At 45.1% G+C, this 26,685-nt stretch overlaps 1 protein-coding gene across 1 annotated transcript in view; it reads right to left on the bottom strand.

Moving 5' to 3' along the window:
• Window positions 1–2,803: 2,803 nt before the first annotated feature.
• LOC115911757 (protein spinster homolog 2-like) overlaps window positions 2,804–26,685 on the bottom strand; it is a 113,421-nt gene continuing 89,539 nt past the window's right edge. Inside the window, exons 9-11 of the mRNA XM_030962952.1 lie at window positions 21,245–21,310; window positions 14,444–14,542; window positions 2,804–2,971 (exon numbers count right to left, since the gene is read on the bottom strand). Coding sequence (XP_030818812.1) covers window positions 2,804–2,971; window positions 14,444–14,542; window positions 21,245–21,310 — 333 coding nt within the window. The remainder of the gene's footprint in view (window positions 2,972–14,443; window positions 14,543–21,244; window positions 21,311–26,685) is intronic.

Here is a 26,685-nt window from a genome sequence, read left to right as displayed (position 1 = left end):
TGTACCCAGCAAGTAATAGGTAGGATGGAAGGGAGGACTGGCTGGGCAGAAAGCAGCCCCTGCCAAAGGGGTGTGATGCCAAGGGCAGATGGACTGACAGGTGGGAGCTGGATGGTGGATCTGGGGTTTTTATCCACTAATAGCAAAATGCTGTTACCTTTCCTCTCACAGGCAAGCATGGAGATGCTAACAAATAAATCCTGCCCCATAAATTCTGAGGAGCCACTGAAGCTGCTGGAGGGGGCAGATGGGACCTGGTTGACAGCACAGACCCTGCTGCACATACCCACATATTGAGCATGACATTACACATAGTGACTCTTATTTTTCAACAATGATGAGAAAGAGACTAACCCCAGAAGTTTGTATGTCAAGGGTCCCCCCACAGTCTCCAGCCTTACTTCTCTCTTACTCCACTCTCACTTCTCAGTAACTTGAGTGAAGCTGCACTCCAGGAATCTCACTGCAGGATGCCACAGTGTATTTTTAACATAGGAGTGGGCACACCCCAGAAAGAGTACCCTTCCTAGGAGTCACTTGAGAGAAATTATTTTGTTAACCATTATTTATGACACTTGTTCTCCCCGGTTTGCAATACAAAATATCTGCGACTGACTAATAAAAAATTCATAAACAAATGTGAGTCAGGAAAGGGAATGATGCTGAAAGAGAAGCAAAACCAGATTTGAAACCTGAATGTTTTTCTTCTAAGAATGGAGCAGTGGCTGTTCGGGAGGCTGGTTGCTCTGGATGTGGACAGAGTACAACCAAAGCTGCTAAGGGCAGAGATCCCTTTTGTGTAGGAGCAATTGGAGGTGTGGATGTGATCTCCCTCCCACATTAACACTGCTGTGCAAGCTGGGGCTTTGGCAGAACAACTGTGTAAGACACAGCAGTGCTGGCAGCCAAGCAGAGTCACCCAGCTAGTAACCAGCCTGAGACCTGTGGTGTGTCCTGAGTGAACCAAACCCTCCTCCTTGAGGTCTGCACTGGAGCTGAGAACAGCTGGATACCACAGTGCCCTGCTCAGCATAAAGGTCCAGGTGGGCTTGACATGCTAAAAAATGGGAGTCACCTGGGACTCATCACTGTCTGAATCCTGAGCCCCTCCTTTGCCACCTGAGGTGCCATCATGCCACACTGGCAGCATGTGTTTTGCAAAGGGACACAAATCACCACAGTTGGAAGTGGAATGAGCACTCTCCTCTTGGAACACAGGAATAACAAGCCCTGAAGCTTTTCTATAATCAGGTGAGCACCCTGAGCAAAGGAAAATGCTACAGAAGGGGTTTCATCTGCTGCACTGACACCAAGTAGGACTTTCAGCTCCTTGCAGCAAAAAAAACCACCCTGAGCACCCAGAAACTTCTGTTCATCTTGCCATGTCACCAGGTGGTCGCTGCCTGGACTGGCATGTACAGCTTATGTGCACAAGCACAGCACAAGCACAAAACAGGGCTGGAGAGCAGATCCCACCTCCCTGCCTCATGCCATTCCAGGGAGGCCATTAGAAACAAGGGACAGCTTTCACATCTTACCCAAATAATCTGCTGGAGGATTTACCTCTTTTTTCTCTTAGGAAGTCCTTCCTAGCACCTACTCTCCAACCTCCCTTCCTGCCATTCAAGACCCTTGTATGAAGATAACAAACCAGGCACACACATCCTGGCAAAACCAGGCAATCACACCCCCAAAGCCACACTGAAGTTCAACTCTGTAGGACTTCCCATCCTTATGACATGAGGTCTTGTTTTTCCACAATGTTTAATAAAATAAAATAGAGGAACTTCTCCTTTCTTTGGTATTTATGTATGCTAGTAAAAGGAGGGCAGAACTGCACTTGCAGGGCCACAGCACCATCTGTGGCACTGCTTCCAAATCTCTTTCATCCATCTGATAAGACAGTGTGAGCCAGAAAGTATCACCCAAACTGTTCCCACACTTATGTCAACTCCAAGCACCTAATTTTCCTTCCACCTCTACTACACCTGGAGTGATATTCCAGGGTCCTTCTCCTTAAGGTAAATCAAGGCTCCCATTCTCCAGCAGGGGAAAAGCAAAGGCAACTTACAGCCAACACCAGACTAGTCACCTACCCACATATTGAGCATGACATTACACATAGTAACTCTTATTTTTCAACAATGATGAGAAAGAGACTAACCCCAGAAGTTTGTATGTCATGTGGAAGCGTCTTCTGAATTACTGTAGTTGCCAACCGTGAGATGATCCGAATCGGTTTCTTTACTGAAAAACAGTAGCTTTTCTTTCATGAAGCTGCAAGAAGGGACTGGGAAAGACTCTTTATCATAGCAACCCTTGAATGCACATGTTCCCACACACAGCTTGCTGCTTCCTTGCCTCATGTTCTTGACTGCCAGAGATGGTGAGTGGGGCTCTGGGGATGGAGGCAGGTGGGTGCAGCCTTGACCACCAAGCTCTGGGGAGCACCTCCTGCTCCTGACCTCACACTCCACCAGCTCCAGCACCCAGCAGCCCCTCACCATGGACAGCCTGGGCTGTGACATGCTCAGGCAAGGGTGTGAGGGGCCTGTGCTCCCCTCTGAGCCACGTGGCCAACAACTGAGATCCACCAGAGCAGAAGCGTGTAAAGGATGCCCAGCCAGCATGACCCAAGCCCCTGTGCTTCGTGCAGCCTCATGCACTCTGCTGAGCCCAGGTTCTGAACACACAACCCAACATCCTTTACCTGGAAGGGCCAAAGCCAGGGGAAGAGTACAAGCATAAGGTTCAAGAGAGCAAACAGGCTGTGGTGCCTCCCTGTTGGCAATGGCCAGGCTACTCACTGTTGCTCAGCTTTGGCTCGGTCACTGAGGAAGAAGAGGGCTGTGGCCAGGAAGAACATCCCTCCCAGGACAACCACGAAGGGGCAGAGCATGAGAGCATAACCCAGGCTGAGGAACTCCCACACTGGAGACTCCTTTGTGCTTTGTCGTATCAGGTCGGAGATCTACGAGAGAGGAGCAGAAAAACAGACACCATGAGAGTGAAGGGAACAGGATTCCTGAAACAACCACCCACCAAACATGTGTGAGCTTTAAAATGGAACAGTGTGTTCAGTACAAGCTGAATGTCCCTCACACCCTTCAGCCTTCCACTCTGGAGCCTGGGCAATTTCTGCTCTGAGGCTTGGCAGGGGCTCTCCTCTGGCTGTCACTCTTCTGGCCTGATCTCATTTTATTCCCACAGCCCTTTCCATGCTCTCCCAGGCAGTGTCAGTGACAACATCTGTGGGTGTCTGACCTTGCTGCTCTGCCCAAACACCCTGGGGAGGCAGCAGGGCCATGCTGGTGCTGCCCAGGGGGTGAGGCAGTGATCAATCTTCTGCAATTCCTGTCAAGTCCAGCTCACTCCCACACCTGATCTATCTTTCAGCAAAGGGAGGTATTAAATTCCATTTCTGTGTACTGAGTGGGAAGGGGGGGAAATGTTTTCCAAAGAACAAAAAAACCCAAAAACAGATCCCATCTGATTTGGAGAAAAATAATTGGAACCTGGGGGCTTTATGCCCATGTCTGAGGTATATGGGGCTCATTCCTTCTTCCAACCTCTCAAGCCTGAAGTGTAATTGTGTGCAAGTCATGGCTCTGTCCCAGGCTCAGACATGGGGCTGTGCTGGCACTGCACACCACCAAATTAATGGATCAAGGCAATCTGCACCTTCTGACAACCAAAAAGCATCATTACATGAAAGTAAACACAAATTATTTACACCTACACAAAGGAGCAGAGACATACAACCGCACTATTTAGTTTGTTATGAAAAGCTTTTGCTAAAACTCAGTAAAATGTAATGCATATCTGTAGTTTAAACTTCCACATTTTAATATTTACTGCCCAGCGAACAATTTTACTCTCCATAAATCCAACAGAGAGGTAGCAGCAGTTGGGGTGGGTCTCAAGGCATTGGGTATTTAAATGTCCAGCTCTGTTTTTATCCATGACCTTTTGCTGGGGGAGAAACACTAATTTATATCAAAAGACTGCAGGGAATTTGCAACAAAAAATCCTGCTGCTGTGCACACACACAAATCAGCTCCAGAAATAGTCAAAGCTTGTGCAGCAACTCCAAAACTGCCACATCACTGGTAATGGAAAAGTTGGAGTCAAACACAACCTACAAGCAAGTTCTGACATTCAAGGCTTAAATCTTGACAGTGAAAAGAAGAACTGTCACCATGCAGGACAAATCACCAGCTCACACTCTGCAGTGACCTGGAAGGTAAATTTGTGTGAGGAGATGCCTGAGCAGAGCCAAGCACAGCAGAAGGTCCCAGGAGGATGATGCTCATGGGGGCTCCAAAGAACATTGGGTGTGGTTTAGCAGGAAAATTCTGGAGCACTGGGGGTCTCAGGTGTGTTTATGCCCCTCTCACAGCCCAGCCTGGCCCCTGGGGAGGGATGGAAAGGAGGAGCTGCCAGCCCAGTGCTGGAGGTGACACTACTGCACATGCTGGAGATGAGGACACATCCTCAGCACATCCTGCCCTACAGGAGGAGTGAATCAACACTGGAAGAGTGTAACTACAGAAAGAATTGAAGGGTTTTAGCCTCATTTCTCTGTTTCATTCCCTGCCCTAGAAAGGATGAGGAGAAAATTTCAGTGCTTGGGATACAGAAGAGTTCTAGTCCTCTCAAAAAGAACTTTATTCACAGTGTAAAACACAAGAAGAAAAACAAGAGTGTTGCAAACAATTCTCATGTGAGACTGAAGGCAAATAAAGTGACCATTAGTCAGAGAGATTTATTAAAAAACAGCAACAAGACTTGAATGTGAAAAGGATGCACCACAGGAAAGTAGCAGAATGTGTTCTGCATTCAGGGACATCAGCTGGTCATTAATTCCCTTTTATATCCACACACCTTAATTCCAAACATTTCCCTTACTCTTCATGATCAACCAGAATTTGGCATTGAGTCAATGTCTCTGTCAGACTGCAATAGCCAGAATTGAGGATATTCTAAAACAGAAATCTAGACATTCTAAAGCACTTTTCATTTTTGGGAATGGATACAATTATTCTCTAAAAGGACCGGACAATAAATCACTTGACAAGTTGACATGGTAAGTCTGCAGCAGAGGATGAAAAGCCATGCATGTGGTTCTGATTGCTTTCTCCATGGATGGCATGTCATTCTAGGCTAAAAAACTGCTTTGAAAGTGTAAAGTCTCCAAAAGATAAATCTCCCAATGCAGTTTGTCTCACACCTTCCCTTCTAATGCAACAAATTGTGTTGACCTTTTCTAGCAACAAATCATGTTATTATTAAATCTGCTGTATTTTTCATTTTTAACCAAACACATTCTGTAAATGCACAGTTTAGAAAAAATTGCCTTTCCTCCCTTTCAAGGTGTAATTCTTTCCACCAAGCCTGCTGGGCTTCCTCACCCAGGCTCCATATAATTCACTCCCCACGGTCTCCACCTCTAAACTCTAGGATTTACCTGGTCCACATATATATTTTTGCTGTTAGCAGTCACTGCTCTCTGTTAGTTTGCTCCAAACCACCTGCCAAGGCTGGAACTTTGGCATCTCCACTCAAGAGGACACAGGACATAATTACAGACCCAGGCTCCAAGAATGACACACCGTTTGCCAAATGCTCTGCTCTGTACTGCCAATTTTGGGTTTTCCTTGCAATGACAGCATCCTGAGCTGGCCAACTGTGATTTGGCAGGACCCAATCAAGCATAATTTTTGGTGTCTTCTCTCTAAGATGAGTAACAAACTGCGGGGGCTGCGCGTGGCCGGTGCCAGCTCTGCAGCACGGAGTCGTGTGTGGGATTCCTTCCTTTGTTCCTCCAGCTGGGAGGTGCCAAAAAGCTTCAAAACATCTCTGCAGAACGTGGGGGTGGAAAATCAAGAGGGAAGTCCTGTTGCTGCTCTGCAGTCTAATCACAAGTCTTTGATACCAACTGTAAGAGCCTGAATTAGGGATGTGGGACTCCAGGCAGCTCTCCAAAATGCAGTTTATTGGATCCAAGGTGTTACAGCAGTCCAGGGTTGTGGGTGACAGAGCTGTGCCCACAGCTATCAGCTCCAGCTGCAGGCAGGCCTGGAGACCCTGAGTTTAGGTTACAATGCATTATAGACTTTTCTTTGCTGAGCATCTTCATACAGTAGAACCAATCTATACCTTAACTTTTATCTATAGCCTACCATAACTCCTGTAATTACCATATTCATGTTACTGCTCTCAAATCACTAAAAGTCAATACATTACAGTTCAAGCTAGAAGTTGTTTTTCAGTTTTCTTGCAGTGGAAAATTCGGAGATCTTTTTTCTACTTGCAACTTTGCTGACTTGATTGCCTGTGCTGTCTTTCTGCTTGGTAAAAACATCTTGTTGTTTGAGGTGAGTTTTCCTTTGCTCTAAGCCATAAAAACCCCTTCTAACTAACACACCCTTTGCCTTCTTGGTTATCCAGTAAGACGGGCTCAGCAATTCTTTTCTTCTGTATCAAAACTTGCTTCCATCTCTATTCCTTCTTCAGATTCTACATTCAAAAATCTTTCTGCTAAGCACACATATCTGTGAGACTTGTCAAACTCTCATCCTTCCCAACAACCAACCTAGCTGTGAATGTTCACATCTCCTCCCTCGCAGTGCAGCACAGAGCTCAGAGCAAGAGGAATGACTTTGCTGAACAAACTCAGCTGGAGGCACTTTCACAGCAGAACAGGACAGTGTGTGCTCAGCTGGTGGCAGCACCTGGATGGAGTCCAGCTGCAGACAGCTCCTGCTTTCTGGAGAACCAGCAGTGCAGCTGCAGTGGGCACCATCCCAGCCCCAAATCCCCACCTGTGTCTCCATCTGAGCACAGGAGACAACAGAGGAACAAAAGGAAACTTCATTACTGTCTTGGGAGGAGTGTGGTGTGTGCCTTGGAACAGGGGACAGGCCATGGAGACAGGAGATGCCAAGATGGGCTGAAGCCCAAGGAAGGCATCTGGATTCCATGCTCTGTCTCTCCTGAACAGTCTGGGTGGGTAAATGAAATGATTTATTAATTACACAGTGTAATGGTAACAACATTTCTGAAATGACTGTTTTTCATTTCCTCCTCTCTTGTTGCTGTGTCAATATCTCAATTCCTCTGCAACTGGCTTCTCTAAGTTGCTGATGTTGCCACTTGGGCACAAATCCTGCTACATAAGAGTATTTCTGGCACAAATATCTGATTTTCATGATTACCAGTTTGATACAAGCCAGGTTCTCCCTGGCTGATCATTTCAGTACAGTTCCTTAACACAGTATTCCCTGTAACCCCACAGTGGTTTGAGATCCACCCACTCTCAAGTCAGAGTGAATATGAAAGGTTTCTTTAATTTCCTAAAAAAATGGACTATGAATGAAAATGAAGCTGAGAAAGCAAAAAGGAGCGATTTTATAAAGTAAACAATTTGCTGAGCCTGGGGAGAAGCAGAAGAGTTTACACTGTGCTGAATGGCATAAGGAACATTTTGTAATAAGAAGAAGTAAACCTGTTTTTTTAATGATATTTTCTCCCTCCCAGGATGATCAGGCTGCATTAAATACATGGTGCTGCCCTGAAAAAGGCTACAGTAAATTCAGATTATCCATAGGGATGCTGCTTGCTGTGCCAGGACATGGACTTGGTACATCAGAGCAATTATCTGCCCCATTTGCCCTGAGAGGGTTGGAAGTCTCTTTTCCTCAAGTCAGTAACTGCCTTTCTCTCTGGTCTGCTCTGCTCAGGGATTTTCTAAGGTGAGACTGGCCTTCCTCTGATCCCAGACAGAGATGCCTCATGCCATGGGGAATGTGAAGGAACTCCCATGACCCAGGTAGGTGAATGTGTAGGGATGGGGGTGCCCATTCCCATGCAGAAACAGGTCTGGGGCACAGGATCTTTAGCAGCAGCCCTGTCCCCACCTCTCCTGGCTGCACGGGCCCCTTCCCTGTCTGTACATCCCACAAAAGCAAAGTGAATCCTTGTGTTGAAGAGAATCTGGACACATTCTGAAAGGTGCTCAGCACCATGAAAACTGCCCATCTTGGGAGCATGCAGATCCTTGGCAGCTCAGAGGAAGAAAACTTTTATTTAAGGAGGTTTTCAGTGCACAGAGGAGTGACAGAGCAGATGAGAGAGAGCTTGAAATACTCGAGTGCAACAATGACCTGCTTTGGATTTCTGGGCTTTCTCTATTGACATACTTTCACCTACATTAAACATTTATCAAAAATACTGAGAACCTGAACATCTAACAAAGTCATGAACGTGACAGATGCACAGAAATCTGAAAAAAACACCAAAGCAGGCTGTGAACCCTGGGTACAGAGCATTTAGAGATGGGAAGTCATTTGGTATTTTATTAACAGACTTAAATTTTATCTGTTCCTGACTCATCAGAAGTGGGAAGCTTGTTAGCTCGTTGCAATGAGGAGATCAATCCCATGAGGACTGGTCTCCAGGTGGTTAATTCTCCTCTTCTTTTGCAGCTGACAGCTATGTCAAAAATTTGGCCTTTCAGTGCACTATGAAAAAGGCTTTTAATTACTCAGGACCAGAGAAATCCTCAACCTAAAGTTACTGCTTGAAGAAACAGGTAATAAGGAGGAGGGGTTGGAGGTTCTCACCCTCACATCATTTCCCTGGCAAGCACAGTGGATGTTCAGACTAGCAAGGCCAAGTCCCATTTTACCCACCACAGTGTGGGTCACACCCAAGCATGAACGTGGGGAAAGATCTCTGCAGGAGGAGTGGTGCCATCAGGGTCTCACCACACCTGCCAGGCAGCTGGCACTTGGACAGAAAGAACAATAAAAGCCATAAATGTGTATCACACTTCATCTACCAACTCTATCAGGTGATGGGAGATGATGCTCATACAGGCTCATATTCACTATATTAGAACATGGCTGCAAAAGGCAACAAGACAGAGACCTCTGTTCCATCCTCAGCCCCACAAGAGCAGTGGGATATCTCCTGATGGTCCATGAACCAGAGACGGATGGCAGGATATTGTATTTGCTGGGAAATGTCCCAACAAACACAGGAATGATGCATCTGACTCCATGTTCTCAGAAGGCAAATTTATTTCTTTATTACACTATATGATATTAAAGAATACTATACTATACTAAAGAATACAGAAAGGATACTTACTGAATGCTAAAAAGGGAATAATGAAAACTCCTGACTCTCTCCAGAGTCCAACACAGCTTGGCCCTGATTGGCCAAAGAGTGAAAACAACTCACAGGAGAATCCAATGGAACAATCACCTGTGGGTAAACAATCTCCAACCACATTCCACATGAGCACAACACAGGAGAAGCAAATGAGATACGAATTGTTTTCCTTTTCTCTGAGGCTTCTCAGCTGCCCAGGAGAAAAATCCTAGGAGAAAGGATTTTTTTTCAGAGAATGTGAATGCCACAGCAGGAGAGTATTTTGCACATTTTTGTTTCAGGACATGACTGCCTTTTTGACCTTGAGCTCATCTCTTAGCCTGCTTTGGCAGGAGGGACAGGGCTGTGTGACCCCCAGCAGGCACCTAATGGGCCATGTCTGAGGAATGGCTGCATGGGTCACCCAGGGACACAACACCCAGACTGCAGCATCACATCCCAACCACCCACTTTATTGCTATACCCTGGTTTTAAGTCAGACAGAAGTGGATTGGACTCCCAGTGGGCCGAGGTCTGTTTTAGTCTAGCAAACTAAACTGGAAAAAGTGTCCTTCCAGAGTAAGCATGTCCTACTCTGAAGCAGCCACAGCATTTTAAGCCATAAAATATTAATTTTAAACCATAATACACGAATTCTGCTTTCTCAGGCAGGCAAGTCTTTATACACAGAGCTACTTTGCATACAGATTTACTTGGTCAGGTAAACACCTTCAAACCAAATCAACAAAAAGGCTGTTTCAAACTGGGCCAAGACCCTGTGAAATATGCACCTCCGGGTATAACTTTCATTAAAAAAGTATCTTAATTGCTGCATTTACCACAGTTTTACTTGCCTTTCCCCTAATGAAATTCTGATCTGCTTGCCCTGGTACTCTGCACCAGGGGTAATTAACACAGCTCTGCTAACTACTTGCTAAAGGAAGGTCATTAGTATTCTTGCTGCTTAAATAGCTCATTAGGTTTATCAACCTGCTCAGAGGAAAGCTGGGGAAGGAGAAAAGTGAAGGGTGCCAAGGCTGGAGGTGGTGTCCCTCCAGTAAAACTGGAACAGCCCAGGAGGGCAGGAAGGATGGGAGCCACCATCAGATGAGGCCAGGGAGCAGTGCTGGCCCATCTAAAGGTGCTCCTGGAGGAGAGCTGCCTCTGGCACTTCAGAACATCCTCTCACAGGCTGATGTGGCCAGGTGACAAGGAGATACAGACTGGTTTTCATCCTCAGACCTTCTGAAGAGCTGCACAGAGGAGATGAGAGGGAGTTGAAGCAAACAGCAGCAGCCAGCAGCAGGGCAGTGAGGGCAGTGTGTGCCCACACAGGGACAGCACCTCCTGCAGCAGGTCCCGCTGGCATCACAGGCAAGGCAAGGGTGGAAGAGCAAAGTGCTCAGCAAATCACAAACTTGGAGGAAGGAAAGAAAAAGTCCCAAGCCACAGCCTTGAAATAAAATTCTCCTTCTGCCTGCATTCAGATTTCCAGAAGCAGAAGAGCAGTCAGGGAGTGGAGGGGGACACAAGAGGAAGGATGATGTAAACCCTGAGCAGGGAAAACAGGTTCATTCCTGTGCACAGATGGACACAGCAGCATGGACTTACAACTGTTTTATTTTAAAGGGCAACCAAGATCAAACCAGTATTAGTGATCCAAAGAGCTGGAGCTGTGTTGCAGCCTGAGAAGAGTTAACTATTTCACGTGCTACTGCCACTGCCCTCCACTTGCTCTTCTGAGTCTGAAATGCTGCCTGAGCAGCAGTTGAAGACCTTTATCTGATACTCAACATTAATGGTGGGATTTGGGGCATTTCTCTTAACACTTCTGCGCTCCAGCAATCGTGGGAGTGGTCAAGACAGAAAAGTACTACACATATGTGGGTGCAATGCACTGAGCAGATGAGATTTCTCACCTACTGCCTCAAGAATAAAGCGTGGAGTGACTCTGGAGGTGTTAAAAAGGAGTTATTTAAACTACAGGTTGGTTATCACAAAGATCCTGAAAAAAGTTGCAGGTCTCTAGGAATAAAAGCTGTCTCATCTACTGAACTTCTGCAGCAATGTCTATTCTTATTTGGAAATGAGCAGGCAGTGCTGATTTACAGTAAATGATCTCAGAGCTTGCCATGTAGTAAAGCTTTATGCAAATTGCAGCTGCCACCCTAAAGCTGTATTTGCATAACTCCTTTGTAAGTCAATCTGAAGCCTTTTTACCTCAATAAAAGTTATCAATATTTAAAGAGACATGAAAAATAGCCACACATATGTTCTCCCTGCCACTTAGCTTTTAAGCACCAATGTGTATTTGCTGCTTTAGGTGGTTTAAGGAGCTGCAGTGCAAGATTTGGAATGGGTGAAGTGACAGAAAGTCTGAGTGTGACCTTGAGTTCCAGGACACACCACAGAGCACAGCAGCAACTGCACACCTGAGGCTGATCAGTACCTTCTGTGTTTTATACAGGGATTTTAAGACCAATACCACATTTATTGTCTCCAGCAGAGATAACTGCCTGACACAGCTTGGCCCTACAAGGACAAGGGTCCCCAGGTCTTTATTAAGAGCATTGCTGGAGGGAATCTCACTATAAACTCACCAAAGCCATGTAGGATTCCAGCCATGTTTGATCAAAGCACTGATCATTTAGTGAGGGAACTCTGGGGGAATTCTGTAAGCAGTTGGAAGACACAGCAGATCCCAGGGGAACCCAAGTGATCAGGAGGTTGAGTTTCACCCATCCTGAGCCTGCCTGTTACTGCAGCTCACAGAATCATTGAGGTTGGAAAAGATCTCTCAGATGATGAGGTCCAACCTGTGACTGAATATCACCTTGTAAACCAGACCAGAGCACTGAGTGCCACATGCAATCATTCCTTGGACACCTCCAGGGCCTTCTGCTGCTCTCCTTCAAAACCCATCCCTGCTCTTGGTCTGCCTTGTGAAGGATCTGGAGCCACAGCAGTGGGAGCTGATGCCCTCAGGGTGGGGATTCCCAGAAGAACTGTGGGAATTAGGATCCCAAATTTCCCTCAAATCCAGCAGGAGCAGGTTACTCAACCCTCACAGACTGCCTTGAAAATCCTGGTCAGAATCTGAGCCCCTTCTGCAGCCTGCCCAGCTGGGGTTCAATGCTGCATGGGGTTTCTCCACCCTGCACTGCAGCTGGACAATTCCTGTGGTTTGTAACACCCAGGGCCAGTGCTTGCCTTAGCTCTGGTGCAGAAGTTGGCTGTCCTTTCACTTTAGTTGTTTTCTGTGTTATGTGGAGCTGGAGCTGACCTTTCAGTCCTGGGAGCAGAGGGAGGATGAATCAGCCCAGCCAGAAAAGAGGCTGCACAAAGGGATGCTGGCTCCTTTCATGGCACGAGGGCTTCACTCATCTTCTGCACAGAGCCTTGGACCTGCCTCACCTCCTCTCAAATCACAACTGCCCAACAATTCCAGCATTAGAAAAGGAAAATAATTCAAAAATAATAACGAATAATTCAGAAATAATTCAAAATAATAACAAATATTTTCCCAGTCTAAACAAAGCCTAATGCAGCTATTAAATTTGGGCTATAGATATTTCAGCCAGAAATCCTTAAGTAACTCACAACTTGCTTGATCTCTGAATACCAGGAGGGCAAGGCACATTATTTCTACAACCAAAGACCTTTTATTTTTAATCTATGACATCGAAGAGCCCCAGGCAACTTTCAAGAATAATTGCAATCATTCAGAGCCTTAGGAATTCCTCCTGGACATCTCTCTTCTGGAAGGAAAAGGATGAACATGCAGCAGTCACCTGAGGCAGCCTGGCCTGCCCCAGCCCTGCCTGGCTCCTTCTCCTCTCCCACGCTCCCCACATCACCTGCCCTGCATGAAGCAGCCTCTCCTGCAATTCCTTTGTTTTTGTCACCTTCAAATAACTTCTAAAATAAGATTGTTTCTCCCCAGGCACCCAGAACATTGAAGTAAATAAAGAGTTAAGCTAAATGGTGCATTTTTATTCTCTTGAGAGATTTCTCATTTCTTTGGTCTTCTCAGTCTTATCTGTATCTGTCTTTTCCTGTGTGCTTCAGAGAGCTACAGAGCAGCCACAGCACTGCCACTCAAAAGTAAACATTGATGTATATTTAAACAGATATACTCATAAAATTAAGTATATATAAATAAATATGTGTAGCTACACACACTGGTGTCTATAGGAGGAATAGATGAGCAATGATGGCTGTAAAAAATAAAAAAAACCCCACAGCACCCAGCAGCTGTGTGTGAGCTGGAGGAGCACATCAAAGTCCTGTCATTCAGGAGATGGGACCAGTGAAGATCCCAGTTACATCCCTGGGAAGCAGCACTTTCAACACACCAGGAGCAGGGTCACTTATGGATTTCTGTGGAAGCTACTGTGTTTTATAAATGATGATCTGTGATCTCTGAAACTCCATGCATCAAACTCCACTGAAGTAAAAAAAAACATTTCCCCAGTATATCCATATTTCTTTTCCTCATTACATTTCCCAGACCTTTTATTTTCAACTGTGAATGTTCTCTGAGTGCCAGATTTTGGATCTGGGTCTCTTGCTCTGTTCTGCAGCAGAATAAGGGTGGCATGGGAAGGGAGATCCCCAGTCAGACCAAGGCCAGTCACTGCAGAGGTCACAGAAAGGAGCCCAAAGTGAACACCCCAGGAAGGAACACAACAAAAACCACTGGCTGGGCATTGCCCAGGCTCCCCAGGGCATGGCCGTGGCCCCAAGGCTGCCAGAGCTCCAAGAGAGTTTGGACACCGCTCTCAGCACAGGGTGGGATTGTTGCTGTGTCTGTGCAGGGCCAGGAGTTGGACTGGATGATCCTTGTCAGGCCCTTCCAGCCCAGAATATTGTGTGGTTCTGTGATTTACTGTCACACAAAGCAGGTACAGCTGCGTCTTGCTGCCCATAAACAGGTGTTTGGTTTCTGAGGTCAGTTAACAGCTAAACACACACATAACTCTCTTCCAACCTAATTTCTCTGGGCCCCACATCCACACCACAACAGGAACACTCTCTCTTTCCAGAGCTGGAAACATCTCAGGCTAAAAAGATGTGGAAGCTTATTTCCCACACCCAAGTAGTCCCCCCGGCTTGAACTGCAGCTCACAACAACCCAACCAGGTAAAGAAAGTGGCACTGCTCTGCAGCACTTCCCATTCTGCTGACAAACACAGGCCTTCCTTCCCAGCAGGATCTAACCTGGCATTTCAGATGAGCAGTTTGGAAACCAGAGCAAACCCTGCCAGAGTCTGCTGTGAGCACTTACAAATCCAATGAGATAAGGACTGCCAGCATCTCCCAGGAGGTGTGAAGTGAAACTCTGCAAGGCCACTGCGGTTGCACGGCGAGTTGGAATGACCACGTACTGCAGAGAAGGGGAAAGAAACAAAAACAGGTAAAGAAGCTGAAACAAGAACCTGCCCATCTGTCTTGAACTGCTCAGGGCAGCACAAAACAAACCCAGACAGAGGCACTGGCCAGTCCATAGCTGGCTCAGGCAGCTGGGAGCCCCAGATATCCTCCCTTCCCACTCCATCTCTAGCCACTTCACATTTTTCTCAAAAATTTGTGATTCCATTTGTGAAAAGTGACAAAGTCACCTTGGGAAAATTTTCCAGAGCCAAGATACTGTGTTTTGGCCTCCACTCCTCTAATAGGACATGACACCCCTTAGCCAGGTCATGCAGAATCAGTCAGATTACACAGGAGCAGTGGAAAACACAAATTACTTCCCCATGAAGGGACTAGAGCTCACAGATAACAGAGCCCTAACCACAGAAGGGGATGAAAAATTAAAAAATAAAAAAAAAAAAACCCCAGCAACTCCCTGTCCTGTTGAATGACCTTAATTTTATAATTCACTTTTTAGAGGCAAAACAAAGTAATTGTCTTTGGCATAAATTGTTAAAGACACTGGCTAAGGACATCTGCATCAAGTCCACATATCCCAGTTTATTAATTGATCCTTTCTTGATTTAAAGGCTGGAAGTAATGAAGAATTCAATAGGTCTCTGAATCCAAGTGAGCATTGTTTCTGCCTGTAAGCACTGATCTCACTGTGCCTTTGCTGTGCCTCTGACAGGCATGACTCTTTTTCAGCCCTCTGGAGACCATGATCCCTTTTATTTATCCACTTTCTCTCTGATGGGCTGCCTTCATCTTGCTTTACAACTCCTGCCTTGCCAGGATCCTGAAATCCTTTCCCAAAGTAATTTATAAATGAAATGTGACATTTCAGGAATGGCCAGAGATACACAGAGACCCTTTACCTGCACTGACTGGCAGGGAGGACTCACTCAGGGCACAGGACTAAAGCACATTGCAGTGCTTGAACTATTCCTCACAGGGAAGGGGAGCTGCCCTGCCTGCAGTGGAAAGAATCACCAGAAAACCAGAAACAAAAGAAAGAGCATTGAGAAAATCCACACTAAAAGAGAACTGATGCTTATTTAAAATTACCATCTCATTCCAAGCACAGACAATTCTGAATGATGGGTAAAATCAGATTAAATGCTTTTCCTTAGGGTTTACCATGTATGTTCAGATGACCTGCCAGTTCTTTCATCCCTGATTTGACAAAGCTGCAAATGCACCCTGCTAATGCACTTTCATGCCATGTATTAAGCAGGCACCCTGTTCAACTTCTTGTGTGCAACAGAAGAGCAGGATAAGTTCAGATCCAGAGCACCCACCCAGCTGTGTATGTCAGGCCCTGCCCTCCTTTTGCATCCAGGAACCCAGAATGTGACTTGAAGGGAGAAATCCCAAGAGGAAAATTAGCTCTGAACTTCATTAGAGACACAGAAGTGTGCTGAAGGTCAGGATGTGAACAGTAGGAGAGCCCCACAATTCATTCCCACTCCCCCAAGAGGCAGATAATGGATGCAACCTGGATAGACCAGACAGAAGAAAAAGATAAAATTAAGAGTGAGTTATTTTTGTTCTTCCCACCTGGCCCAGTTCACACAGGGGCAGTGGAAAAACATTCTGCAAGAGCTCTTTGGGAAAGGGCATCTGAGTAGATAAAGTGAAATTCTACCTAATTCAAGAGTTGTGCATAAATTTGAAACACAAAATTTAAAACCTAAAATATTTTTTCTTTCTGTAAAGTTTATGTTAACCAGTCTGGAGAAAATGATCTGCCTGGTTCTGTATTCTATCAATTTTTGTAGCAAAAGGACAAAATAAACGGCACATTTATTAAACATTTACCACTTTCAGGGAGTGGCAGTGAATTGATGCTAATTAGAGGTAGAAATCTTAATGATACCTGTATCATATGTGTGCATGCATATATAAATATTTATACACATGAATACACACATATATTAGACATAATTTTGCATGTGTAGCTATATTATGCAAACACAGTTTTGCAAGCAGGCGTACAGTTTCCAGCTTAACTGAAGAAGTTATTGATGGTTGAAACACCATGAAGTGCAAAAACTTGGTATATTTGTTGTGGAATTCAAGAGACAAAGCCCCCCTCAAAGCAAAAACCCAACATGTAGCAAGGAAATGAATATGATCTCCTTGAAAAACATATTGGAAAGAAAGAAAAAAAAAGCTTAAACCAGTATCTCCAAAAAACAACAGAAATACTCCACCCTATCCCTGCTTAAAAAAACATTTTGTTCTGATGGACAGGAAGCAGTTGGTAGCAAACATCTACTGTTCTTGGAAGACAGAAGTAAATTATAACTCTAAATGGGCATTTCAATACTAAAATAGACCTAAATTCAAACCATGCACAGCCTGGTTTGGACATCCCACAGAAACTGGAGGTGGGAGAGCCACAGCAGCCAAGGAGGAAATCTGTGGGATTGCCCTGGCTCATCCCTGATTCCAGGTTCAGAGGCAGCACAGAGGATGGGCAGGGTGGCTGACCAAGCAGCTCTGCTCTTTAAATAGAGGTTCAGAAAGGCCAGGGATTGCTGCTGACATCTCCTTCCTGTGATGAAACCAGCAGGAGATGGTCTGAAAGAAGATAATGGGGAAAGCCAAGGAGAGATCACTCTTCTCCCAGGAAAAGGCCACGAGTCAAAGAGGGAAGTTCTCATGTTTATGTCTAAGCTTGAATAGGTACTCTCTCAAGCACTCTGCTGCCCTTTCTGGGTCAGGACAATTCAAACTGGCCTCTTTCAGCACCAAAGACAAAGAAAACAGGCACTAACACTGTTCAGCCACTGCCAGAACCTGGAAACAGCCCAGTTGTCCCTGCTGCTCAGAAAAGGGGAAGGCTGGGATCCAGAGAGACCCTCCACAAAAGCCAGGCAGACACTGTCTAAAAAAAATATTCCTAAATGAAGAGAAAGGAGGCTGCTGTGGTTTTGCAGCTCCCAGCACCATGGGGCAGAACACCTCCACCTGCAGCCCTTGGGTGGTTTGGGGTGGGCTGTGTTCCCTCATCCCCAGGCATTCCTCCCCTGCCTTCAAATGTAACCTGCAGCACTTGGAGTATTGTGTGGAGACACTCAGAGAAACAACAAGAAGAACCTCTGGAAGTGCAATTCATCTTCGGCTATAAAAATAGGGCAGCATTTTGTACTAAATAAATAACTGGGGTTTATTTTTAGGGAAGGTAATCAGAATAAAAGCAACATTCCTACATGCCTATGGCACAGCTGAGCATCAGTCTGTGCCTGTTTCAAGCCTAAAGGAAGACTCTGACTTCACAACAAAACATCAAAGCAGCTTCTCCATGGCAGGTCATGACCATTTAGAAAGAACTAGTGTTTTAAAAGAAATCAGAAACATTCAGAGCAATTTTTTTTTGCATGAATGTCAGGACTATGAATAAACTGGAGGATGGCTTTTCTCAGCAAAGTCCTAAAGAGAATGTGATTGAAATAGAGGCACTTTAAATTGCTTCGTGGCTCTTACACAAAAATTCCAAGCCCCTGCCCATCATCTCTGTTTTTGAGATGTGGTATGGATGAAACCCCCACTATTAGCTCCAGATTCCCACAAAGCCCCACACACTGCACATGTCTCAGAGTGTTCCACACTTGCCTGCTGCACTGGAGCTCATTCATTGTTGCTGTTATGAGGCAGTTTTAATGCTACTTTGGGGTTCTGGCAATTTTTTGGCCAATTTGCAAAGATGGCTGATGAAATCTGTTTCATAATTAGCAAGCTCCACACAAAACATCCCCCCTTTCCCCAAGCACCATCTGAGCATGTGCCTGGGAGGAGATATGGAGAGTTGTGCTCAGGAGAATCAGACCTGTTTTGTACAGATTTGCATTCAGAACAAATATCAGCCCTTCAGAATCTCAGGCAGTGCAGAGCTCTGCAGCACTGACAGCTTATCAGAGCCAGCACTTGGCACCTTGGGCTGCAGAAAAGACAGGAGCAGGGGATGCAATGCAAGCACAGAGCTAGGAAGAGCCAACAATTAAATTGGAAGATAATAAGCAAACATCCTTGTTTTGCCACGGAAATTAAACTTGCAAAACCTCTGGAGGTCCTTAACAACTTGCCCGATAGGATTCTTAAGCAGTCATGGGATCTGTAAAACTTGGGAAAGCTGTGAGAGATCATCTGGGAGGCAGTTTCCAAAAAGCCTCACTCCTGGCATAATGAAATCAGTGTTCAGGCAGTATTGAGAGCTTTTATCCATGAAAACAGGGTAATATTTATGTATAGGATGAAAGTGTTGTTAAGCTTAGGCTTATAATGCTTTTAAACTCCTTCCCAGCCTCAGGCAAGAACAGACACACTTCTGATTACACCAAATAAATAGTAATCAGGAAAATTAATTTGCCAAACATATAAAGTGCATCTGCTAAAGCATTTCCACATCTTTGTCTGGCAAGGACTTCCCACCAAGCTGCCTGTCAAACGTGGCTGTAGCCTTGGCTCTCACCTACTGTCAGTCTGAGCCCCCTCTCATCCCCTGTGTGTCTGTCTGCACTCCAGCCTGTTTGCTTCCAGCTCTGGCCTCATCTAAGTGATGTTTACATTTAGTTCTTTAAAACTTTCACACATCCACTCATGCTGTTAATGCATCAAGCTGGGCATTATATACAACACTTAGTCCATTTTCCAAAACAGACCAGAGAACAGCGAGCTGAAAAGCTGGCAGCAATTACCAAAATCCATTTTTCAACATGGCTTTAGTTTCTTTGCTGTGTTTTGGAAAATTGAGCTATTATTTCCAATCATTTCTTATGGAACTCTTTTGCACTAAAGCAACATAAATAACTGCAAATGCATCCCTACAAAATGCAACTGACTATAGGATGCTGGCAAGACAGATGGCAAATCCTATAAAAGCTGTTAAAAAGCTACAGGATATTGAAGTCACATTGAAATCAAGGCAAAAACCTCTGTAATTAAATGGGACAATGATGGCAGCCCTAATACCTTTGATATAACAGAGCAGTTGGTTGAAAATATCTTTTGGGGTTACCTTGAGACAACACAGGTCAAATTTCAGGTCTGTCTCTGGCCCAGATTTTCTGGAAGACCTCCTTGAACATGCCTGACAGGATCCTCCCTTCTGGCAGCTGGGACCACCTCATCTGAGCCCTCACCTGTGCCAGCCAATGTTAAGAAGGGTATAAAACAGCTGCAATTTAAACCTCTCCCATAATTCTGAGTGGAGAGAGCTGGGATTGCTCCTGGGAACACCACAGCCAGGGGCAGGATGCAACAGGAAGCTCTGGCAGGAGGCAGGAATGAGCAGCTACACATATTGTACTGTAACTTCTTCCTCAGCACAGCTGTCTCCAGGCTGCACATCTGGGCAAGTGTTGAGACCCCAATTATGAATGGCCACAGCGGCCTTGAACTCAGCACAAGCTGCAAAAGCCCAGGGAAGCCCCACAGAGCTCTGTCCCACCACAGCGGACCTGGCAGGAGGAACCTTGGGCATTAAAAGCCATCCAAGGCTACCAGAACCTTTGTTTCCCTGAGCTTTACCCACACTGAGAGGAGTGGATTTAACCACCCCACCCCACCTCTCAGAGAGTTCCCTGCACAAAGGAATGAAAGATGGAAAGTTCATCAGGCAATGCAGCGATGGCAACTGCAGAGCTACTTCAAAATATAAACACAACCTTGAACTTCAACATAAACACAGCTTAAGCACAGAGGCTTGGAGTTCTTTGCTGAATCAATACATCAACACCATTATCTTTACATCTCAGAATACTGAACCTGATTGTTTCCTTGCTGGTGTTTGCATAACCAGCAAATACAAGTCAAGGGAGTTTTCTATTGATGCCAGACTGATTATAATTTTAGTTCTGTCAACAAGCTGACAAAAGACCTCAGGAAAGTCCTGTAATGGTCCCGTGCCTGAGTGCCTTTCTTTTCATACAATTAGCAACACCTCCTTCACAACAGGGCTTCAACACAAGTTATGTTTGATGGGCTCTGATGGAAACCTCTACAAAACATGCAGAGCTCTTGAACAAATGTCCAGACTATTTCATGTGAAAATGGGGCTGCTGAGGTCAGCTTGCTGATTTGAAAGACTTAAAAAGCTCTGTGGTGGAGAAAGAATAGAAAATGAAGGACATGAGTTGAAAAGTCCCTGACAGTTTCCTCTTGGACAAGGTGAACATGGTCCAAAAATTCTTTATACTTTCTTTTCCTCTCTGCTCTCCCAGAGGTGGGTTTCTATTGTGTATGTGTTGAATGGTAGGTAGATGGGCTGCCTTTGTGGTCACAGGAGGGAGGGAAGGATTTCCTATTGCAGAACAAAGCTGAGTTATTGCTAACAAAGCCCACAACCATGCTGACTGTTAGGAAATGCTGCCTGAATGCTCTGCATGTGGGGTCTTGCACAAACACTTAAAATTTTGGGAAATTATTAGAATTCAGAAATGTTGTCCTTTCTGGACATCTGTCCCTGGTGCTCAGAACAAAGGACAAAAAGGATCTTTTTTTCTCTCTTTCCCCCTATGTCACTTTTCAGTAAGCAAAAATAATACTTATGAAAACCAGAATAGGCTAAAGTAGGGACTAGGATCTAGCAGAAATTGTGAACTTCAGGTTGTTCTTGCAAGTTGCCAAACTTCTCTGAGCACAGAAAGATGCTGTTCCAAAGTGCACTCACCATTAGTATGTCTGCTGTGATAGCCCAGTTTGAGAACAGAAGAGTTTCTCCGATAAAAATGCAAATCTGTTGTAACAAAACACACAAAAAGGAGAAGATTTATTCACTTGACATTCAGAGGAAAAATAACCTGCCACAAACTTTCTTTTGTTGCTTATTTTTCTCATACCTACACAGCACATTCCTTGTTGCTGTTGAGGTTTATCCTGACTATCAAGAAACCATAGACTTGTATCAGAGCTCTAGAGGGCTGAAATGTTGTTATTGTAAACTAAGTTTATGATCTACAGAGCAGCTAAATTAAAGGCTGACACATTTGATTTTAGAAGAACATGAAAAACCAGCATGAAGAGACAGCCCCAGGCTTGCATACTTAGAATCATAGAATTGTTGAGGTTGGAAAAGCCCTTTAAGGATCATCAAGTCCAACTTGCACTATTCTTTTCCAAAAAGCCAGTTAGAAAAGGCAAGAAAGCCACAGTTCCCCAAAGCACAGCTATTTCCATTCCTGGGAAGCAAGGTTTGTGTTCAGCTCTGCAGCAAAGCAGCTGAAGTTCTCTGCAGAGAGCTGAGGAGGATCCCTTCCCTCCCTGCCAGCCTCACACAGGTAATATCTGTCCAGTGGAGACTGGAATGAACTGGGCTTTGCTACATCAGTGTCTTGTGGTGAAATACAATCCTTGGCTCCGTGGAGATGGTCAGCAAGAGCCACTAAAAGCCACAGAACTGCAAGAGTGGCAGCTGTGCCATGATGTGACCACTGCCACTGTCTTTCCCACACACCAGCTGAGGTTGCCCAAACCCCTCAGACCACCCTGTCACTGCCAGGAACAATGTGCTTTATTTAGCAAGTCTTATGCACTGACCTACAGAAGCTTCCTCTATTTGTTTCTAAAATTCTTTGTTTCCCAAATACTTTCCCTCCCTATCCCCTTTTTCTGTGACTGGATCTGCTTCCTCTGTGATGGTGTCCAAGCCAGTCATTACAGCCCAGCTGCAGTTAGGAAATCTCTATTTCCATTTTACCACTGCCAATGGGTCTGCCTTGAGACTGGCTCTCCAAGGAAATGACAACTGCCAAGATAAGAACACATCCAACAAACCAAGGTGCTCTCAGGAGTTGAAGCCATGTGTCCCATGGGTACCAGATACATACTCAGACCTGCTCTGAAATCTGCCCTGCTACAGCTTTGCAGCTGCTGTTGCTGGGCTTCTGTGGCTGGAGAGACCAGTCTGAGCTTGGCAACAATGGAATCACACTGCTCAATGCAGCATCAACCTGTCCTGCCTGCTGCCAGCACTGCAAACAGGCAACTGCTGCCTTCAGCTGGTATGAACTGCACACATCTGAATTGCTCCAGGCAGCAAGAACGTGTCCCTTGTGCAGGAATTTAGCACAAGTCCTTTAAATAAATCACTGAAATGCTGCAAACTTCAGAGCACACCAGTTCTGAGCTGATGAATGGGTGTTTCAACCAATCCATGAAACATGTGATTAATAGATGGGTACTGGTAAAAGGAAAAGAGGAACAAGAGGAAGATCAAAAAGCAGGATAGAAGAAACATTAAAAATGTCTGCCCTTCAGCTGCTGATGGGGAATTATAAAAATGAGTTCACCCACTGCAAAGGGCATATGAGGATATGTGGCATTTCTGCAGAAGGGAGGCTCTAGGGAAGCTTCCAGCAAATAGGGCAGCCCCAGAGCAGATTATAGCTCCAGAAATGCTCACAGTTTGGATTCCTCACACACTTTTTGAAGCCTCCTTTTACACTGAGACTTCACCTCTACATATACATCTGTTTCTGACTCTAGCTGTGCAGTGTAACATCTCACCGTGTCCATTTGGTGCCTGATTGCTCATCTGTGCTTTTCTGTTTAAGTGATCAGTCAGCCAATTCTGACTCCCAGAAATGATAAATAAAGCAGATTTCAGAGTGGACACACCAGCAGCTCTCACAGCAAGTTCTAAGCAGGTTACAAATGCCTTCCATGACTGCTTGCAAAGGGCGTATCTGTCAATATCTTCATTATTTGTATTTCTCTCTGAAATGGTGGATAACACACCCTCCTGAATTTGGAGCAATTCTGCCTCCAGCTCAGTTCTGGGCAATATTGATGCCTCAGAAGCAGGCAGGTCACCAACAACATGACAACAGAAAGTCCCTGGGGTTGAGACTAAGATGCTGTAGAAGCTCTCTGGCAAGATTTTACCCTGGGATTTGCTGTTTCTGCAAGATCATAAAATGTCTTTGAGGAATTGAAATAGATGTTGAAACTGAGGAATTTGGAACAGTGTCAAAGGAAGGCAAAGCAGAGCATCTCTCTCCAGTCACTTGGAGATTTAAACAAGTGTAAAATCTGCAGTTGAAGTGCCTGAGCAGTGTGAGATGATGATGCCACACACATAATGGGTTTCCAGAGACAGGTTTGAAAACCAAGTTTCAAAGAGTTTGTATTTCAGGAAAAGTGGGACTTACAGATATGCCAACTGGTGCTTTAAGGAGCTGGATTACAACACACAAATCCACACACTGCAAGGCAAACTGAGTAAGAAGTGATTGGACTATACAGCCAAGCAAGATAGTAAAATAGAGAAATACAGGTGTCTGGGCAGCTAAATTATACAGAATTGTTGTTTTAGTTCACCTTGCCAGCCACTTTACCACTGCCAATAATTTACTGGATCGGTATAAAAAGACTGGCTGGAAAAAAGTCACCTGTCTACCTGCCTCAGGTGGGAGTGACTGCTACAGAATGGGAACAGCAGCTGCCCCCAGGGACCAAAATCAATTGCAAGAAAGGACTGAGCAGGAGAGAAATAATACATGTGCTCAGGGGAGGGAGAGAGCAGACAGTACACAGCATGTAAGGGGTAGGGTGATTGTGTTAATGGAAATGCAGGTCTTTTCCAGAAAGATAAAACCTATAAAACCAAGAAATTCAAAAGCAAGGGCTCTGCAGGCTCTTGCTGGAGTGCTGAACACTTCATTGAAGCTGATGCCTGTATCAGCCAGCAATAAAGCTCTCAAACTGTTAACTAAAGCAGGCAGGGAGATGGTGATCTGGTGGCCACTAGCAGTGAGAGAGAACATCATCTCATGGGAACCCACCTAATTGCTTGGAAGTGAGAATTTTAAGGCTCTGAGCCAGGGAGGGTTGCAAAAACATTCACTGTCAATTTTTGCATGGTGTGATCCATGACAGAAGCCTAAGGACAGTCACAGTACAGAAGGTTGGCAAATACCACCATACTGGGGGACAGACACTGCCTTGCCTTCCACAGACACAGAACTCAAGGACGTGAGCCAGCACAAGCTGTCAAGGAAGATATCAGAGACAGGAAAATCAACCCATAAATTTTACTGTATTGTTTCCAGAAGGAGATTTCATCATGGATTTTGACATAAGGAAGGTAACTTAGCCCATCATTCTGCCCACCAGCCACAGAACACTCTTCTCTTCATTATGGACCAGTGAGACTTAAAACAAAGAGCAATGAGAAACTGCTACACCATGCAACCTGGCAATGCAGGTCCCCTATTCCCATTCTCTTTGAAATACAAGGGAATTAAACTCTCTGGAAGTCTGCAAGATTGCACCAGCTCTTTGAATGGAAAAACATGAGTTTGTGTTAGACACTCGCCTTGGAAAGTCAATTCAGTGTGGCACTGCTATAATAATGAGAATAATGAGACATTGGTAGCTCCAACCCAGACCTGTCCCTTCTTTCTGGGCATCAGGTTTCCAGCAGCAGAGTTTTTGGGGCTGTGGAGAGGCAGAGCTTCTTGCTTCAGCCTAACAGATCACAAACAGGCTCATATTCCCTACACCCCCTCCACAAGCAGCTCTAACTTCCTTTGCAAATCATTGACTCCTTATTAGATTTACTGTTCATCCATAATAAAATGAATTGCTTCAACGATTGTTTAAATGATACCATCTATATTTATATACTTAAACAATGCAGAATAGTCACATGGCTATTAAAAAATAGAAAAATAAGATAAAAATGAGCCACCTCCTGCTGCACAGTTTCTGAAAACAGTATTTCCAGCCTAGAAAGGGAGACGATTGTGTATAAAGAGACTGAGCACCACAAATGAACATGTCTGTCACTAGGTCTGGGAAAGGAGAAAATCACAGCTCTGTCTGCACAAAGAGGTGGAGGGAGCAGGTGAGGGGTGTGATAGATCAGTGAAAGGAGGGTAACCAGTAACACCCTCTCACAGGGTGTCTGAGGTGAGCATTTTCTGCCAGTTCAAATGTTAGTTCATGGTCACAAACCAGAGACCTGAAACTTAAATAGCCAGAGGAGGCATTCTTGGCTGTGTCTTAAAATGATTTTGAACTTCCACTCTTTCTGGTTGTGCTTCCCCATAAGTGTGGCAGCTGCTGAAAGACTCAGCAAACAACCATGGCCAGGCCAGCGTGGAAACACAGAGAAATGAGGAACAGCAGTTGGCTGGTCACTTGTACAGGAATTCTCCTTGCTGGATGAGCAGGTGCTGCAGTGTGGAAGGGAAGGGTGGGCTTTCAGAAGGGATCCCATTACTCCAAACATCTCATACTTTCCCTCCAAAACTTCTCCCAATTCACAGACTTCTCTCATTCTGACATTAAAAGGGAAGCAGAGACTTGTTCAGTGCCTGGATTTTTACTCCCTGCTGAAAGAAAGATTCCAGCCTGAGGCTGGATTATTACAGTTGAGCTGTTCTTTTTCCCTTTAGTCTAACTAAAAGATGGTTGGTTTAGATGAGGTGTAAGGAAGGAGTTTTTTAAAAGGTGGTAAAGCATTGGCCAGGAGGTGGTGGATGCCTCATTCCTGGAAATATTCAAGGCTGGATTGGAGGGGGCTCTCAGCAGCAAGGTCTAGTGCTAAGTCAGGTTGGATGACCTTCAAAAGTCCCTTCCAACCCAAACCATTCTATTTATCTGGATCTATTTGATATCTTTTCATATAATTCAATTATAAGCACTCAGGGAGGGGGCCATATTTTAATCTGCATTTGTGCAGCATCAAGTACTGTAGGTTCCTGGGCTATGGTAAGACAGATAACAAATTGAAATTACTGGGTTATTAATACTGGCCTGGTGCAATCCACCTGGTTATGGAAATGAATGGCACTGAAAGGGAGCCAGAAGCTTGCCCACAGACAAATTACACTGTAATTGTCATCTGGTACCACTGCAGCTACATTACCCTCACTGCAAGGGAAGTGCTCAATTTTCCTGTACCAAAACATTAGGCAAGAGCAATAAAGGTGTGGATTGAGGTGCAGATAGAACAGCCCAGAGGCTGTGGGTTTCCATGGAGCTCTGAATTCTGACGACAGCAGGGATAAGCAGCTGAGATTTCAGGCACACTTAGTGCCAGAATGCCAAGAGGCAAAGAGAAAGACATTCAGAAGGGCAAAGAGAACACCCCAGGCTTTTGCAGGG

The sequence above is a fragment of the Camarhynchus parvulus genome, chromosome 19 (genome assembly GCF_901933205.1).
Source record: "Camarhynchus parvulus chromosome 19, STF_HiC, whole genome shotgun sequence".
NCBI classification, from domain to species: Eukaryota; Metazoa; Chordata; class Aves; order Passeriformes; family Thraupidae; genus Camarhynchus; species Camarhynchus parvulus.
The sequence above is the reverse complement of the archived record's forward strand: the minus strand, read 5'-3'. Positions and strand labels throughout refer to the sequence as shown.